A 20,484-nucleotide genomic window follows, 5' to 3' on the forward strand; every position below is an offset into this window, starting at 1 on the left:
GTTTTGGGCAAAAGAGAAAATACTATTATCGCACTTTTTACTATTCACTTCCAACCCCGGGGTCCTTATTAATAAGGACCTTGGGGGAGAAACAGACTGCGGACCCCGAGGCCAAATTGAGAGTCAATTCATGAATGAGCTCCAATAACTTTAGATTGTGCTTCGGCACTGGTTATTTATTTGCTGGTTTGCTGTAATTCGTCAGTCTGTGTGGCTTAGTGTTTTAGTTTTTCACCCATTGGGACTATACATTTTGTTCTAATGTTAAAAGTGGTCTTATGTCCTGTGCATTCAAGCCATAAAAAACCCTGACACAAATCCGATCCACAAAGTGATAGTATATCCTGCTCGAGGCACAAACGAATGCACACGTCAAGCTCAAACACACAAAAGCACAAGCACACCAAGCCGAATGGTCGTCCCACCTTTCCTCACACACATTGAACAGGGCAACAACCATGATTTTAGGCCGACCTGCAGTTCACGGGGATTCCCCCTTTTCCTACATGTTCCTCCTTGTGTAGTTTTTCCAAGTACACTGGCATAATTTCCTTTTGGTGTTAGGTGGCGCTTGAAAGGGACGTTCAATTTTCCCACAAGCTGATTTTAAAACTGTTTTCTTTGTGGCTTTGAAACTAGGTGGATAGTTTTGTGTTTTTTAAAATAACTTAAAAGGAGCACTAAAGGTTTAGTTTTTACCCCTATTTCTTTCATCGAAACGCGTGATCGACCCGAGCTGCTCTCCGCCCTCTCATAGGCCCACTTGTGGTATTCCCATCTAACATGCACTCTCCTAAAGTGCATGTTTCTCAAATGGACAAACATTTTGTTACAAATTATGTAAATGTTTTTTTTGCACATTCTTGCACTTGCAGACGTTTCTTGGCGCTAGGATCAGATATGTGACTGTAGCTGGTTTAATGTGCTCAAGAAAAAGAACGGATTTAGAGCTCTCCTGAAAGTACATAGAGGGGGCTAAATGCAGGTTCATTAGAAGCAAATTCCACAGAGAAGGGGGGGATCCTGCACAAAGAGGCTGCGTCCACCCCTGACCATGTAGAATGGACTAACATGTCAAAGACATAAGCTGTTTGCCCAGGGAATAAGCATAGCTGAGTTTCTGAATGAAAGCAGGAGGGTACTGATGGATAGAGAGATGGATGTTATAAAGAGCCGTAAAGGCACTGCCCTAATTGGTTGGGAACCGCTTCAAGACCGAGAGGGTGCCAGAACCCGTGAGCATCTACTACCAGTTAGGGATGGCTTTAGCCCTAGTGGCGCCCAGTGTGACAGTCATTTTTTTCCCATCGACCCGTGACTGCCTTCTCCACGAACTTCCTCACTACCACTTCCCAACAGTGCTCCTCTCTCTCTATAGCTCATATCGGACATAAATTTCATTTTTTTTAATAGTGCTACTCATAGTTCACTAACACTCAGTTCTGTGATCTGCACGGTACACATTCTTTGCAGCAGGCACATTAACCCTCTGTGCGACTTTATGATGATCCAAAACTGCCACTAGACAAAACTTAGATCTCTCACCAGTAGGAGCATGAATCACCAGTGTACCTTTGACATTTTTTTTGTCGTCTGAAACTGCTGGATGTACAAGGAAACTAATGTGCTTTTAAACCAACAGTTACTTTTAAACACAACCCCCCCGACCAAAGTCAGCACCTGGTACAGCTGCACCAGTTGCACCACCCTAAAGCCAGCCCTGCCACCAGGTGCGCTGCTTGTTTCTGTAACACCACCAAACACTGAAGCTGCTCACAAAGGCAGCTCTGGCTAAGTGTTGCAGAAGAAAACAAGAAAATTCCAACTCCACGGGAGGAAGGAGCCGTTAGAGGTCACAGCTATGATCTGAGGGGTCAAGGGCGGAGCTGAGCGAAATGTCACTCCAAGGTTATGCACTGGTCTGGAAGGAGGCAGGCAGGGACCAAGGCACACGAGGCTGACAATGGCCCTACCTCCAACCACCATCACCAAGGTTACGCACTGGTCTGGAAGGAGGCAGGCAGGGAGCAAGGCACACCAGGCTGACACTGGCCCTACCTCCAACCACCATCACCAAGGTTATGCACTGGTCTGGAAGCAGGCAGGCAGGGACCAAGGCACACCAGGCTGACATCAGCCCTACCACCAACCACCATCACCAAGGTTACATACTGGTCTGGAAGGAGGCAGGCAGGGACCAAGGCACACCAGGCTGACACTGGCCCTACCACCAACCACCATCACCAAGGTTACGCACTGGTCTGGAAGGAGGCAGGCAGGGACCAAGACAAACCAGGCTGACACTGGCCCTACCACCAACCACCATCACCAAGCTTGCGCACTGGTCTAGAAGGAGGCAGGCAGGGACCAAGGCACACCAGGCTGACACTGGCCCTACCTCCAACCACCATTACCAAGGTTTCCCACTGGTCTCGAAGGAGGCAGGCAGGCAGGGACTAAGTCACTCCAGGCTGACATTAGCACTACCAACAACCACCATCACCAAGGTTACGCACTGGTCTGGAAGGAGGCAAGCAGGGACCAAGGCACACCAGGCTGACACTGGCCCTACCTCCTACCACCATCACCAAGGTTACGCACTGGTCTGGAAGCAGGCAGGCAGGGACCAAGGCGCACCAGGCTGACATCAGCCCTACCACCAACCACCATCACCAAGGTTACATACTGGTCTAGAAGCAGGCAGGCAGGGACCAAGGCACATAAGACTGACATCAGCCCTACCAACAACCACCATCACCAAGGTTACGCACTGGTCTGGAAGGAGGCAGGCAGGGACCAAGGCACATCAGGCTGACACTGGCCCTACCTCCAACCACCATCACCAAGGTTATGCACTGGTCTTGAAGCAGGCAGGCAGGGACCAAGGCACACAAGGCTGACATCAGCCCTACCTCCAACCACCATCACCAAGGTTACGCCCTGGTCTGGAAGGAGGCAGGCAGGGACCATGGCGCAACAGGCTGACATCAGCCCTACCACCAACCACCATCACCAAGGTTACGCACTGGTCTGGAAGGAGGCAGGCAGGGACCAAGGCACACGAGGCTGATAATGGCCCTACCTCCAACCACCATCACCAAGGTTACACACTGGTCTGGAAGGAGGCAGGAAGGGACCAAGGCACACCAGGCTGACACTGGCCCTACCTCCAACCACCATCACCAAGGTTATGCACTGGTCTGGAAGCAGGCAGGCAGGGACCAAGGCGCACCAGGCTGACATCAGCCTTACCACCAACCACCATCACCAAGGTTACATACTGGTCTGGAAGGAGGCAGGCAGGGACCAAGGCACACCAGGCTGACACTAGCCCTACCTCCAACCACCATCACCAAGGTTACGCACTGGTCTGGAAGGAGGCAGGCAGGGACCAAGACAAACCAGGCTGACACTGGCCCTACCACCAACCACCATCACCAAGCTTGCACACTGGTCTAGAAGGAGGCAGGCAGGGACCAAGGCACACCAGGCTGACACTGGCCCTACCTCCAACCACCATCACCAAGGTTATGCACTGGTCTTGAAGCAGGCAGGCAGGGACCAAGGCACACAAGGCTGACATCAACCCTACCACCAACCACCATCACCAAGGTTATGCACTGGTCTGGAAGGAGGCAGGCAGGGACCATGGCGCACCAGCTGACATCAGCCCTACCACCAACCACCATCACCAAGGTTACGCACTGGTCTGGAAGGAGGCAGGCAGGGACCAAGGCGCACCAGGCTGACATTAGCCCTACCACCAACCACCATCACAAAGGTTACGCACTGGTGTGGAAGGAGGCAGGCAGGGACCAAGGCACACCAGGCTGACACTGCCCTACCTCCAACCACCATCACCAAGGTTACGCACTGGTCTGGAAGGAGGCAGGCAGGGACCAAGGCAAACCAGGCTGACACTGCCCTACCTCCAACCACCATTACCAAGGTTTCGCACTGGTCTGGAAGGAGGCAGGCAGGGACTAAGTCACTCCAGGCTGACATTAGCACTACCAACAACCACCATCACCTCTGTATTGTCTGAGGTTAACTTGAGCTGGAGCTTCCATCCACTCCCAAGAGTGCTTCAAACACCGTGGGAAGATATTCTCCCAGCGTAATACATGGGGGTCAATTCACCAAAATTCCTTGGGTAGCAGAAGTGACATCACATTCCATTTGACTTTTACTTTCACTCCCACACACATACTTACACATACAGACACGCGTTCACACATACACACGCTGCCTCTGGCATAGACACACTATCACCCACAAGCGCACACACAACATACATTTAAAGCCTTTTTTGCTTATCTCAGCTGATAGCGAGAGTCATATTCCAGCTAATTGTCCTCCATGTTTTAATTACACTAATAGTGAAGAATAAAACATCATTCACTATTAGTGTAAAAAAAAAATACAGAAAACAACAAAAGTGGAACCTCAACCCACGTCCATAAGGAAGAGCTGCCTCTGTGTTCCTGGCATTGATTTTGCCACCTCTGAGGTCAGGGGTCGCATAGGCAGTGCCAGGGGTCGCAAGGAACTCGTCAGAAGTCGCAGCTGCGACCCCAGACAGTAATATCCAGGCCCTCAAAACACACATGCTAGTGTGGTAATTATATGGGCTCATGGGGAAGGACACACACACACACACATTCTGACATCGCAGAGAAGTGACATCATTTCGTGCACAGCACATATTAAAAACTGCCATCGCAGATCTGTTGTCCAACCGGAGATACACTTAGCTAAAATAAAAGGTTAAAGATCACACAAGTAGATCAAGCGAGGCAGCTGGGAGTCAAAGCCAAATGTGGCGTTTCTGAAGTCGGTCAGACCACACCACCCAGGTGATCCCATCAAGGTGTCCCTTGTGCCAGCTCAAAGGCAGACTTAAACATCTACAGCAATAATTAGGGACCTTTTCTAAACTCTGAGAATGATAGCCAGAGTTAGTGAAACTGCTGACGTCATTGGTAAGTGACTTCCTGTTGATACTGCGTACATTCTGTAAACGATGGTGTAATTACAGGATGGTGAGTTTTCGACGTTCCTGCGGAGATGTCTCGAGATTTCTAATAATAATGTGTTTCATGTAGCGCTTGACACTTCAGCGTTTGCCATTATGTAGCGCTGTGGTTTGTTTGTGCCTCAAATGAGCGCCAATTGGTTATTTCTATTTCACATGGTTACTAAGTGCTCCTTGTTAGGAGAACATTGAATGTATTCCCTTTAGACAGACCGCCTGGGGTACGTCGCTTGTCCTGATTATACAAAGTTCTCCTTTGTCTGTCGGATATTGTCTCATTTCTAAACTTGTTTACGCTGTCATTCTATGCAGATATCTCCTGCATTACAAAGCGTCAGCCTTCTTCAGAACACTGCGATTCAGAAGTGAAATATGAAAAACTACTTAATTAAATTGCTGCTTGAATCAATCAAACTGAAGGCCAAGTGTTCTGTTATTTATTTACGGGAGGAAACTATTTCCCTTCCTAACCACGCACTATTGACCCCCGCAATGGTCACTTCGCCCTTGGGAACGACCTCTGCTGGTTTGCTGGCATATGTGCATGTTCGTGGTATTTTTATGCCGCGAACCTAGCCACGGGGAGTGGAGCTACGTGCAAGGCCAAAGTCATGCGCAAACCAACACAGGCACTTGCACACATATTCACCCTGTACATGCACACATGTGCACGCAGCACCCTAATCCACAGGCATACACGTGCTCACATGGGGATTACACACCGAGGCATGCTTGCACCTCAATAACCCCCCCAGAACACACATACACCCATACAGTCAGACACACACACACACACACACAGGCACATGCACATATATTCACCCTGTACATGCACACATACGCACTCAGCACCCTAATCCACAGGCATACACGTGCTCATATAGAGGCATACACACAGAGGCATGCTTGCACCTCAATAACCCCCCCGGCCCACACACAAACACCCACACAGTCAGACACACACAGGTACATGCACACATATTCACCCTGTACATGCACACATATGCACGTAGCACCGTAATCCACAGGCCTACACATGCTTACATGGGGCATACACATAGAGGCATGCTTGCACCTCAATAACCCCCCAAAACACACAAACATACAGTTAGACACACAGACACATGCACACATATTCACCCTGTACATGCACACATATGCACGCAGCACCCTAATCCACAGGCATAAACATGCTTCCATGGGGCATACACACAGAGACAAGCTTACACCTCAATAATCCCCCCCCCCACACACCCATAGAGTCAGACACACACACACAGGCACATGCACACATATTCACCCTGTACATGCACATATATACATGTATTCACCCATGTACATGCACGACTATTGTGAGCCTCAAACAGTTATCACAACTAGCAACACTCCTGCTTCAAGCTCACATTATACTACTTACCCTTCTCCTAAACAAAACAACACTACCACTAACACACCTTTTCTAAACTGCCACCTCATAAATGCTCGATCACTCTAAAAAAACAAGCACCACATCTACGACCTGCTCACAGACACACAACCTGACTTACTATTCATAACTGAATCCTGGTTGGGAGATGACATGGCACCAGTGTTGCACGAAGCCGTTCCTCCGGGCTATCAAACCATCACTCAAAACCGTACAGGCAAGAGAGGAGGTGGACTAGCTATTATATTCAAACAGGCAATGAACCTCAGTAAAACAGACAACATCTCCAGACAAGGTTGTGAAGCCCTCCTTACCAGATGCCACCCTACTCCAACTTCCTCCTGTAACTTTCTCCTCCTTTACAGATCTCCACCTAACAACTCCACATTCCCAGATGCTTTTCTAGACACAGTCTCAAACCTTATTACACTATACTCCAATCTATGCATTCTTGGGGATCTAAACATTTGGTTTGACAAACCCAATATGCCCCATCCAAAAGCTATCACCACTGGCCTAGTCGCATTGAACCTACATCAGATTGTACACAATCCCACACACATCGCTGGTCACATCCTAGATGTCATTTCTGCTAAGCCTGAACTAGTTACTATTCATAGCATCACGCCAACCACCTGGTCAGACCACCATATGATAACTTTCCGACATACAACTCCACAAATCAACACATCCCACAACTACTTACATACATACACCTATCGACCATGGAGCAAATTCAATTTGGATCACTTAGAAACACAACTAACAGCAAACACAGATCTAGATACAATGAATTCTGTGCCAAAACTTTATGAGTGGCTACAGGAAGCTTTTGATATCCTAATACCACTCAGAAAACTAAACACGACAAAAGAAAACCAACACCTTGGAGAAACACAGAACTTAAAAAGATAAAGCAACAAATCAGAAAGTTGCAGCGGACCTGGCTCAAAACAAACAACAGTCAAGACCAACTGCAGCTACACAAACTTAATAGGATATACAAATCCTCAATCAAAAAAGCTAAAAAAAGATACTACTCAGACAGAATTCAAAATGCTCAATCTACAACCAAGGTATTTTATAAAATTCTCAATGAATTTCGAAAACCTACATGCATGGAAGGAAGTCATCCCACTACTCAAGATTTCACAAACAAATTGGCAACTCACTACACAACCAAGGCAGACACATTGGACTCCTATTTAAAACAGAAGAAAACCATCAGCACCAACCCCTTTCCTAAAATACCCTTTAAGAATAAACCAACCCAACCTCTACAGTCCTTCAAACAAATGCCCCAGTATGAATTTATGGATTTGGTCAAAGCAAGCAGACCTTCCGGTTGTTGCCCTTCTGACCCTTGCCCGCCACAAATCTTCAAGAACATTCTTCTATCTACTTCTGCTGCCACACCTGTAAGAAGAATCATCAACAACTCTTTAACTTCTGGAACTTTTCCTGTAGACCTGAAAAAGGCATACATATGACCTTTATTAAAGAAAACAAACCTAGACCCGCAAGACCCCAACAAATACAGACCAATCACAAATGGACCTTTCCTGGGCAAATTGATAGAAAGAGCAGCATTCGGCCGGATGTCACAATTCATTGAAGACAATTCTATACTTTCAGACTTTCAAACTGGATTCCGCCCAGGAAGAGGCACTGAATCGGCACTCATAGCAATCTGGGATGATCTTAAAAACACAGTCGAACGCAATGGAGTTGCTGCACTACTTCTCTTGGACCTCTCGGCTGCCTTTGATATGGTTAACCATGACACCCTAATTCAAAGACTCCGCAAAGCCGGCATACAAGGGATTGCTCTCGACTGGATTACTTCCTATCTTCAAAAAAGATCTAATATCATCCACTCGCCCCCCTTCTCGTCCGAACCCTACCTCACAAAAGCAGGGGTCCCCCAAGGGTCAATCATCTCACCTTTGCTTTTCAACATCTACATGATATCTTTACCAGAACTGATCAATGATTTCCATCTCACATTCTACAACTATGCAGATGACACACAAATTCTACTTAAATTAGAATGCCCCAAAAACATTGAAAACTCACAAATCTTCAGTTGCCTCGGAGCCGTTGATCAGTGGATGACCTGGAGCCATCTCAAACTAAATACCTCCAAAACAGAAATACTCATATGTGGTGACTGGAAAAGTTATGACCCTCTGTGCGTCTGGCCTGACGATCTCGGACCACCTCCTCAATTATCCAAGGAAGTTAAAAACCTAGGAATCACCATGGATTCCAAGTTAACTATGAATGCCCAAGTGGACAAATTAGCACGAACAAGCTTCATCACCTTGAAGACTTTACGACGCATCTTCCCCCACCTCGGATTTCCACACAAGGTGCAAGCTACTATCTCGCTTGTACTATCTAAACTGGATTATGCCAATGGCCCCTACCATGGATCATCTCTATCGGTTATGAAAAAACTACAACGTATCCAGAATTCCGCAGCCAGGCTACTATTACATGTAAAGCTGCAAGCCCACATCTCCCCTGCCTTGAGAGCACTACACTGGTTACCCGTTGCCAGAAGATGCACTTTCAAACTGCTTTGTATCACCCACAAAGCTATACATAGAACAGGACCGCTTTTTATCAGAAAGAAAATTACCAAATACATCCAACAAAGAAACCTACGCTCAAGATTGGCACCCCGCCTTGGAACACCACCATACAAGAAAAAGACTATAGGTGGTACATCCTTCTCCATCCAAGCAGCCAAACTATGGAATTCATTACCCCCAACTATAAGAGCCACAGATAACTTTCTTGTCTTCAGAAAACTACTCAAGAGTTGGCTCTTTCCTTCATAACCACCATATTCAAACAACTATGAACTGCAAATGCCTATGTTGATAAACATTTTTTCAGATTATGTGTATATTTCTATTTATTTATAGTTTCTTTAGAAAATATGTATCGCTACTATTTCATAACAATAAAATACACACACAATCTTTAAACCTGTTTGACTAAGTATTTTTTACCCATGGTTCTAATTATGTATTGTATGTGCATATGTGTGTGTATTCATGTGTGTGTGTGTGTTTATATATATATATGTTGTTTCTGTGCTTGGCATGTTTGTGGGTCATTGCATGGCTCCTGGGTGGGTTGTTATACTAGATATCTATGAATTCCTGCTCTCATCTTATCACACTTATCTACTCATCATCATATGTCATGTCTCTATCAAACTATCCTCCATTCTCACTCTGACTCATCCCAAATCCTTTCTACTACTTTCATCTCCTAAATAACTCTGCCTAAGCTCTTCCCTTCGCTTCCACATCTAACTCACCAAACCTCACTCTACTACTGTGACCTCCCACACAACCCTACTAAATTCTCCCACATTTATCTCACCCTGCTACTATGCTCTCCCTAACCCTTCCATATACTCTTTCCTCCTCCACCCCCTTTTACTCATACATAGCCTCTGGGTTGAGTAAATTAACACTTCTGGATTTCTTTCCTCCTCCACCCCTCCATTACTCCAGTCAATCTAACTAACAAACTCTCATACCCGTGACTCAAATTAACTCATAATAACACTAAAACTGTACTCATTATTTCCCGATACTAATCCATCCCTAATTCTTGTTGGGTTCCAGAGTAGCGTGCTACTCATCGAAATGCGCTTCAACACCTCGTCAGGGGTAGTAAGCGCTATATAAATACGATTACAAAACAATACAATACAATATAATATATGTACGCAGCACCCTAATTCACAGGCACACACGTGCTCACATAGAGGCATACACACAGAGGCATGCTGGCACCTCAATACCCCACTCCACACACAGACACCCATACAGTCAGACACACACACACAGGCACATGCATGCAGTTGCATGCTGCACACGGTTGCAGGCACAAGTGCACCAGTTCACACACACGCTTACACAGGCATGGGCATTCATGAAACCTTACAAACATACATACATACACACTCACAAACAAGCACCTGAGCACACCTGCAGTGAGTAAATGCACACCCTTTCACGCACACCATGAAGGCATAAGATGCACCACACAAGCACACACTCACATGCTTGTACACAGGGCACAAGTCGGGGGTGCACATGGGTAGATGACATCTACTCACAGGATGGGCGCAGTCCACTCTGCCAAGAAGTTGGGCCCCTTTAAAATATCCTTAACTCCTCCCGACACCGCAACAGTGACCTAACAAAGGCCCCTGCAACCCCCTGCGGGGAAGCTCGACCTCCAGGTGCCCCCCCCCCCAGCACAGTGCCCTACCCTGAGAGCTCCTGAGTGAGTTCAGAGGGGGGGGTCCTCCATGTACTTTGCAACGGGGGGAAGGGGGCTGCAGCGGAACACATTCAGCAGGGCCTGCACATAGTCTGATTTGCAATATGCAGGCAGAGAGATGGGCTTTGTTATTTTAAATTCCATCCAGGCAAAAACAAAGGCAACTTAAGGGGCCATCAGGCCTCGTTTTGTTTCATTATCCTGGCTGGGAGCTGTCTGGAGCCTCACACCTAGATGGAAGGGAAGGAGAAGGAAAGCACACAGCTTGTTGTCACTTCACAAGTGCTTTAGAGAGGCATGGTGCTGACTTTGTTCAGTCCCTGTATATAACAGCTCGGCACGCACTCTAAGAATGTCAGATGTGTTAGCCTTTCTCGGTATTTACACAAATCACAATTTAAAAACCCACAGTTTTGTATTTTGTATTTTTATTTTTAGCGCTACTGATCCCAATGCAGGGTGTCAAAGCGCTTTACATCACACATTATACATTGACAATAAATCAGTTGCGTCGTGTAAATCAATTTCCAGGATGTGTTACATAACATGGTGAGGGTTACAAGGCGATGCTAAATCTCATCCGATGCGCTCAAGTGTACTCATGATAGACCTTCTAAGCCGATGTGTGAGGTGTTGAGATCCGGTGTCTCTTCTTGTGATGTTACTTCCTGTGAGGTCATGGGTTGTGATGCCTCTTCCTGTGATGTCACATGCTGTGACGTCATGTGCTGTGATATTGTGCACTGTATTGTCACTTGCATACTGCATAACTTGGTCAGTCCCCCACTTCTTTTTTTTAGGACTTATGCCCTACTTGCACATGTACACAAATGCCTACACATATGCGCACGCACACACACACCTGCGCGCACATGCACACGCACCTGCACGTACATGCACACACACCTGCACGCACACACCTACATGCACACACCTGCACGCACATGCACACGTCTCGCCATGACTCTATCTGGAGTCTCTTCTTTGCTTTAGTACCTGCAGCCCTACCTGAGAAGGGAGAGAGAAGCCAGACAGGGACACGGAGAGAGGCAGCCAGAGAAAAGAGAAAGAGGCTCCTGGCTGAGGGATGCTGTGAGATGATGTGTCTGCTGGTTTAGCTGTGACATGCGCGCCTTATGGAGATGAATGACTTCAGTGCCACGCAGCGTCTCCTCCAAGTAAAGATAAATATCGCAGGCCCAGTCTATCATTTATTAATATAGAGTGCATGGTGCACCTCTCCCCCTCCTGGCAGAATACCAGGATCCCCCCCCAGCATCATCTGATCATCCGGAACCTACAGGCAGACGGGGAGCTCCTCCGACAGCTGGAGGCAAAGTCTAGCACAGGGGTAAGGGCAGAGAACGGAGGGTGCTGGGTACCGGAGCTCCCGTTACCAAGCAAGCTGAAGTGTGAGGTCCAAGCACCGGAGGACCAGGCGTGTGCCTCCATTTTCTGCATCCTTGGGATACTTTGGTATTACAGAAGAGACCACAGATGCCTGTGTGGTCCCTAAAGTCTATTTTAAATTGCATGCCTGCCTCTCTTCAACTCCTTAATAGTATGTCTGAACATTGCCCACACCTCATTTTACAGATCACAACCTGCTCATTTTTGAATCCATATCCCTGCAAACTAAACAGACAATATTCGCCGGGTTTTCAATTCATTGCATCCACTATTTGTAAGAACTCATATAGCCTCCCTAACGATCACACCTAAGTCCTATTAATTTAATCTACCATAAAGAAACTGGAGTAAATGCAAGGAATGATGTTTGTGGAACTACAAAACTAATCCTAACAATTATAAACCACAGGATTAATCACTAATCTTGGGGTGTGGACTAGCTTGCTACTCACTGTAAAGTGCTTCAACGCCTCATCAGGATCGGTAAACGCTATATAAATCAAATTACTATACAATACAGATAGGCCCAGCATATAACTAGCACCAGCATTACCATAAGGGGATGTTCACTCACTTGAATGATGGGGTGTGGCCTGATGCAAATGAGGGAAACACTTTGCCTCTGTGCCTGTTCTGTATTAAGGATGTGGGTGCGAAGACAAAGTGGACACCTGGAGGGCCACTGACTGTGTGCCAAAACATGGTGGCATACAATCAGTGCAGAGGGTAACACCTGCAAGTGGGGAACGGAGGTCCCATGGACATCCTGGACATTCCCATGCAGGCTGGTGCAGTCACTCACCTCACTCACCTGCAGGGTGCTCCTTGCCTCCCTTTGAAGTGCAGGCCGAGTGCTGCAAGCACTGTGAAAGAGGGAGAGGCTGCTTCAAAGAGCCACCCTGGCTTTCACTAATGCATTGCTCCCAGGGAAGAATGAATATGTGGCTGCCCTGGTGTCAACAGAAAACACTGTACAGTTTGTGCCTGGCGCATCATTGAATGTGCACTGTGGAACAACAGGGACAGTGTATCCTTGCCATAATGTGGCCCCTGGACCAAATATTTTTCTTGCACCCTTCCCCTCTGCAAGATCATGGATTACAATAAGGAATAGCAGCCTCTACCCCATGACTGACCACTGACTTCTGGTGTGCCCTTTGGAACCTCTGGCACTGCCCTTGCTACCCCGGGGCCCATTAAGGTATCTCATGAACATAAATTAAAGAGAGTTGTACAAGCCGGGCTTGTGTTCTGTCATTTCTGTACATTGTGCTTTCTGTTACCCCCCATCCCCAAATAGGAGGCTCTTTAAGGGTCAAACATGTATCAGGGGATGAACCCACCCTTGACTTTTTACTGTCATAGTGGGTTAAAGGCACACTATGGGGGTCATTCCAACCCTGGCGGTCATCGACCACGAGGGTAGATGACCACGGAAGCACCACCAACAGGCTGGCGGTGCTTCCCTGCCCATTCTGACCGCGGCAGTAAAGCCGCGGTCAGAAAAGGGGATCCGGCGGTTTCCCGCCGGATTTCCCCTGTCTGGGCTGAATCTCCATGGCGGCTCTGCAAGCAGCGCCGTCATGGAGATTCCGACCCTCTTCCCGCCACCCTGTTTCTGGCGGTTTTTACCGCCAGCAACAGGATGGCGGGAACGGGTGTCGTGGGGCCCCTGGGGGCCCCTGCACTGCCCATGCCACTGGCATGGGCAGTGCAGGGGCCCCCTAACAGGGCCCCAGCATGATTTTCACTGTCTGCTTAGCAACTGCACCCGTCGCACCCCTGCAACACCGCCGGCTCCATTCGGAGCCGGCTTCTGGGTTGCAGAGCCTTTCCCGCTGGGCCGGCGGGCGCTCCCCGGGCGCCAGCCAAGGGAGCGCCCGCCGGCCCAGCGGGAAAGCCAGAATGGCCTCCGCGGTCTTTTGACCGCGGAGCGGCCAAATGGCGGTGACCGCATGGCGGGCAGCTACCGCCGCCTGCCGCGGTCAGAATGACCGCCTATGTCTCTTATGCTAACACTGGCTTTTTGGTGAATCAATTTATCAATATAATTCAAGGAGTCCCCCAAAGTGTACATGGAAAATTGAGACAATGCTGGAGAGCTCATGACTATACCTGCATTTTGGGATAGCCAAAGAACACAAGATTATGTTTAAATTGTTTGACTAGTGTCATTAGACTGGACTATATAGCAGCAACACAACACACAATTCCAATATGTGTCTATAGGCCTAAGTTGAACATATGCAGTCCAAAAGTGCGGACAGCAGTTTTCAAGGATTGTGAGCAGAGAAGAGGGATTATAAGTCCTGGAAGTTGTCTGTCCTAGTTTAATGGACAATCGATTGGATCCCGATGTTCAAATGGGAAACCCCTAACCCACTGAAGCAAGAAACACGGTTTAGGGGAAGGACAGGGCTGGGTAACTAGATCATCTTGCTTTGCATGGTGATCCAGTTATCCAGCTCTGTTCTTACCACAATCCAAGCAGTTTTCAAGGTAATTATGTAAATGGTCAAAATGTGTAATTCATATAACTACAGACCCAAACCCGAAGTAATTTGATCTCCACTCAATTTCAATGAATGTATTCTCAACTAGATGCACTTGAAAGAGGGACTACAAACACCTAAGAAAGGGGCTATAGACCCCTTGAGAGCAGGGTCCCGGTACCTGAGAGAGGGACTGCAAACACCTGAGGGAGAGCTATGGGCACCTGAGAGAGGAGCTGGGTGCACCTGAAGGAGGAGCTACATGCACCTCAGAGGGGTTATGGGCTGCTAAGAGAGGGGGCTATGGGCTGCTAAGAGAGGGGGTTATGGGCTGGTAAGAGAGGGGGTTATGGGATGCTAAAAGAGGGGGTTATGGGATGCTAAGAGAGGTGGGGGCTCCTAGGAGAGGATCTATGTGCACCTGAAAGAGGGACTACACACACCTGAGAGAGGGATATGGGCTGCTAAGAGAGGGGGTTATGGGCTGCTAAGAGAGGGGGGGGTATGGGCTGCTAAGAGAGGGGGCTATGGGCTTCTAAGAGAGGGGGTATGGGCTGCTAAGAGAGGGGGGTACGGACTGCTAAGAGAGGGGGGTATGGGCTTCTAAGAGAGGGGGGTATGGGCTGCTAAGAGAGGGGGCTATGGGCTCCTGAGAGAAGGTAGCTATGGGCACCTCCGAAAAAAGGGCTATATTCCTCTGAGAGGGGCTAAGTGTACTTCAAAGAGGAACGATGGATGCATGAAGGCGGGAGCAATGGCCACCTGTTAGATGCCACTTCTCTCACTTAAGGTATCTCCTCAGAAGCTCTCAAGCCATGTTTTCCCACTCCTAAGAATCCTACACTTGAGCCTAATCTGACTTTAGATCTTGCTGCAGCCCGGAGGTAACTACCGTACACATTGTAGATGACACCTTCTTGACCACAGGGGAAGGTGACCAATTGCTCCGGACATTGCTGTGCTTCTCACCTACCTTTGACACAGTCGACCATCCCACCCTCAGGTGCACCTTATGTGAATAGGATTCACCTGCAATGTCCTCCACTGGTTCCCCCCTACCTTTTCAACTGATACCAGTTTGTTCACATGGGCACATCTAGGTCACAAAAAGATGCGTATCATTTTCAGTGCCCCCAAGGTTTCATCTGCGTCTCATGTCATTTTCAACCTCTACATGATGCCACCTGGTGCTCTACTCAAAGATGACAGCATCAAGATTCACCAATATGGTAAAGATGCACAACGCTACTTAGAAGTCTCCTCTGGTTCAGACATCAAATTAATCTAACACTGCTTGCATTTTGTAACTGTTTCATGACGTTTTGTGCTCGTATTTCATCGAGACCTGGCTGTTCAGCACCTAACAGGAGCTCAAGCCAACTAAGAAAGAATTCCTGTTATTTGTCTTGAACAACACACATGAAACAGTACAAACCTGACTTAATGAAATGAACCTCAATGGCTTCAAACCCTGACTTTCACTGAATGCCAGGTCACTTAGATTCCCCCTGGAAACTAAACTTCCTCTCAAGGAACACACTGACAAAAAAAAAGATGCCGGCTCTCTTCTACATACATCACACAGTTTTGTCCAGAAAGTGACTTCAGAACTGCTGTTCAAGCCCTTGTGCCCTCGTATCTGGATGGTGGTAACAGCCTGTACCGTGGTCTCCCAGAGTCCACACGGGCATCCGTGAAGGGCATCCTACACTCCGCAGCACGTCTTATTTGGGGCCTGAAGAAATTTGATCACATCACCCTCTCCTGATGGAACTCCATTGGCTCCACTTGCCGACCTGCACCATCTTCAAAACTAGCTGCGTCACTTACAAAGCCATCACAACCAGCACCCGGCTTATCTTGCAGACACGCTCAGCATCTCTGGTGGTTTCCCTGCACACCTGCAGCCAGCATTCCATCAGACTGCAGACTAAGAAGTGTAAAAAATATAACAAGACAGCAGATCTTTTCCATCTATGCATCCAGGGCCTGGAATAACATCCTTGGATCCAACAGGACCGCCCCAACGCTGCTCCAGTCTAGGAAAGAGTTGAAGACAGACCTCTTTAAAGAACAGTACATCACGATGCAGTAGCAGTCCACAAGCCCAGCTTCAATCCTCTTACTCGTTGGCTCTATGCTGGTTTTTGACCGTATACAGTGCTGTTCTGCATTTTGGCTAGGTTAATTCTATAGAAATACCACATACATACATATATGAAAAAGCAGAGTTTGGGCACACAGCACAGGGGCTATGGATCTATGAAAGAGGAGCTACTGTCACCTGATAAAGGAGCTGTACGTATGTGAGAAAGGAGCTATGGACACATGAAAGACAGGCTAGCGACGCCCAGGCTAGACCTGATTAGCATGCTACCGACATCCCATGTAGTGTCTATAGGCATATTTATAGCCCCTGTGTCATGGGAACCGGATACTGGGGCTATAGATACATGAAAGAGACAATGGACATATAAAAGACAGGCTAAGCTCACTGGAGACAAATTATAGGCACTGGAATAGCATTGGGGATTTAGAAATAAGAAAAGGGGCACCTGATGTATGGCTAATACAATATGAAATAGGAGCTATAAGTACCTGAGACGGGGGCAATGGGCACCAGTCACAGGTGTCAAGGGCACCAGACCGAGAATCTCAGATATCTTACAAAAGATATAGGACACTCACCTTAGCAGCTAGAGAGACCTAACAAAGAAGCTCTGGGCCCCAGACTGGCTGATGAGAGGGCCAGGAGCATCTTATGGAAAGGTGGAGTAAACTGATACAGGAACCGACAAAGCCTGGAGAGGCCATGCGTGAACTGGCATCCTCTCATCACTGGCACTGCTCGTCAATAAGAACTTAGCTGCACCTATCTCAGTTGCCTTATGTTGTTTTAAGATAATGTGACATCCAGGTTAGATAACCTCCTGCAGGTATATGTCTAAACTTCATATGTATAACCATCCAATAGCCTGGTAGCCTATGGTGGCACCAACTGTTAGCTTGTGCAGAATAGCATAATGCATAAAAATGGGGCCCTACTACAGAAAGTGAAGTGGTCCCCGAGTCTCCCCTATCTCACAGATATTCATTGACCTTGGGCTGAATTGAGAGCCCCCCCTGAAGGGATGGGCCCCTGTGAAGGGTTGGGGGTGTGAAGCTCATTTTAGTGTATCACTCAGAAGGTTTGGAGCTCAGTGTTGCTGCCGCAAGCATCGTAGAGAAGGCGGGACTACAAATTTCTCAATGGTGAAGTGGCAGCCAATCATACGTGCTTATTCATCTTGTTGCGTATCCGCGTTACCGCTCACACTGTGCGTACGGCTTGCGGTATACGCAAGAAGTAGATCCACCGTGCACTTTGGGAGTCTGAGTAGAATTGTGTCGCCTAAATGAAAATGATACGCTGATCGCAGAGGTGTAACAAATCCCCCTGCTGCCCCCGCGGTGCTGAGAGGCCCCCTAGCTCCAGGGGGCCCCCTCAGCACAGCGCCTGGCTTGAGTGAGTCCGAAGGGGGGCCTTCCATGTTAGGTGCGGGGGGGGGGCATTCTTGTTTCGTTAGTCACTGGCTGATCGCCTTAACTAGTGCCCTAATTGTTGCAACTTTAATAATATTTGCTTTGGAAGATTTGTATTGGTCAAAATGAGCTCTCGTTACAGAAGAGGTTGGAAACCCCGAGGCACGATGGTCACAATGATGTGTATTTATTTGAAAAATAAAAAAAATCATTATGAGCTGATTGTCATTCTTAAGTTTTTTACGTTATGAAAGAACATCAAATTCGTTTTGTTTTATTCACCCTTTTAATAGAAAATGCTGTAAAAATCGTGCAAAATACATTGGTCTAATTAGAAGCATCGCCAGATATGTCGCTACATCGCAAACTCTCTCTGGTCACTTTTAGTAGTTACAAATAACACTAACATCAGAGAAACTTTACTTTTAAAAATAGGTCTATTTCAAAGAGGTGATAAATTGTACAATAGTGTGACAGGCAGCCCTCAAAGATTGTGCAGAAAGGCCAAAGACAATGTTTTACAGAAAAAGCAGGTTTTTGCTACTGGTCACATGACCCACAGTCGGCAAATGCAAGGCGCGTTGTGTACAACTGAGTGTCAAGCAGCGCCAGCTGGTTCCCTTTGAAAGTGGTGGGGCGAGTGAAGTGTCCAACAACTTCCCAAAAAAACACCACCTCCCTCCAAAAGCCCAAACCATAATACTAAGTACAAACCAACACTACACTTACATGTATTACACACACATGCACTACACATTTAAAATACAAAATACACTTACTGTGCGTCCTACTCGGTGCTCTTCTCCTTCATCGATGCCGGAAGAGCTGCCCTAACCAATCCAGACCCTCATCTCATGCTGTTGAACAGCATGAGAGAAGCGCCTGGATTGGATGGAGAGGCCTGGCTGGATACTCCATCAGGCCCTGGGAGCATGTGCTGGGTCTCCACCCAGCTGTCTTAGGACAGCTGAGAAGAGAGCTTCAACGTGTGCATGTCACTTTGGCCGGCTCAAAACATCCAGCCGAAGTCACATGCGCACTTTGGAGCATCCTGTCAGCCCTGCTCCTGTCCTCTGGGAGGACATGCCCAGCCTGTCTCTAGGCTGGTGAGTGCTGCATAGGTAAAAATAAAATGCCAGTGAAAGCTTGGGTCCAGGGGGTGGGGGAAGGGAACGACACTCCCCCACCCTCAAGAAGAAACCGCCGCTGGTGTCAAGGCTGTGATAGAAAGTATAATGGCAGGGCATTCATGGCACAGGTGTCACACCTAGCTACTGTGTGTGTGAGTGGGGGGGGACGGTGATGCCCACATGATCACAGAAGGACATGGTAGGGGTACTCACATTTGGAGCGATCTGCTGCAGCTGGGACAGGGTCACTTTGTTATACATTGAACTGATGTCGCGACGTAGGTCATCGTACTCCGATATAGTGATCTGTGCCAACAGAAAACAAAAATCCATGTTAACCAATCACAAGTGTTATTCAGACACCCCACTTGCAATAGGAGCCATCATTCAGCAAAAAAGCAGGAGTGAGTGAAGCCCAGCACCATCCATTGCAACCACTAGATCAACAGAAGGTAGGTAGCAAGGTCAAAGGTCGGAAGATAATGCCATTCCATCAAACTGTCTTTGTGTTTTTCTTTTATACCTTTAGCGGTTAAAGGCTGAGGCAGGACTCACACCACAACACATCCATGGTAGGAAGCTTCTTTTTGAAGAGTAACTATCTGCATTCAAAGTTCTCTCCACGATTTACCAATTTCCACTCCAAATCCCTCTAGAATCTCCATCTTCTGTGTACCTCACACCCCTCTTTTGTAATGGAGGTTTCTTTAAATCACCCCTCTGAGTACAGAGCTCCATTGCTTTGAAGTTGACTTTGTGCTCTATAAACCCCTTGCATACACCGTTTCCTGGACAGTTATGAGCCCATTTCCAAGTGCCTTGCTTTGACAATTCGACAAATGTATACCAAACACCTTAATGATGTCACTAGAAGAGCCTCTGGGTGCAGTTTAACCTAGATTAATTCACACAAAGTCGAGGTAAAACACAGCAGTGATCTATGACCACATGGGTGGCTGCATGTAGGGAGATCGCCACCCTCACGGGTATGCATCATGGTGTTGGCTGAATTGTGGTTCTTGGTTGTAGACCGTGCAGTATTCCCACCACAGCGGAACAATGCAGGAACACCTTCGCTGAGGCAGGAAGTGCAAAGGACATCATTTGTTTCAAGTTCTCCTTAACAAAGGTCAGCCATGAAGCATTTTTCTGCCCTTT

At 47.6% G+C, this 20,484-nt stretch overlaps 1 protein-coding gene across 1 annotated transcript in view; it reads right to left on the bottom strand.

The window, feature by feature from the left end:
• ECEL1 (endothelin converting enzyme like 1) overlaps nt 1-20,484 on the bottom strand; it is a 251,803-nt gene that overhangs the window by 98,110 nt on the left and 133,209 nt on the right. Inside the window, exon 5 of the mRNA XM_069212879.1 lies at nt 19,540-19,632. Within this exon, the coding sequence (XP_069068980.1) occupies nt 19,540-19,632 (93 nt within the window). The remainder of the gene's footprint in view (nt 1-19,539; nt 19,633-20,484) is intronic.

This window comes from Pleurodeles waltl, chromosome 11 (genome assembly GCF_031143425.1).
Source record: "Pleurodeles waltl isolate 20211129_DDA chromosome 11, aPleWal1.hap1.20221129, whole genome shotgun sequence".
In the NCBI taxonomy this organism is placed as follows: Eukaryota; Metazoa; Chordata; class Amphibia; order Caudata; family Salamandridae; genus Pleurodeles; species Pleurodeles waltl.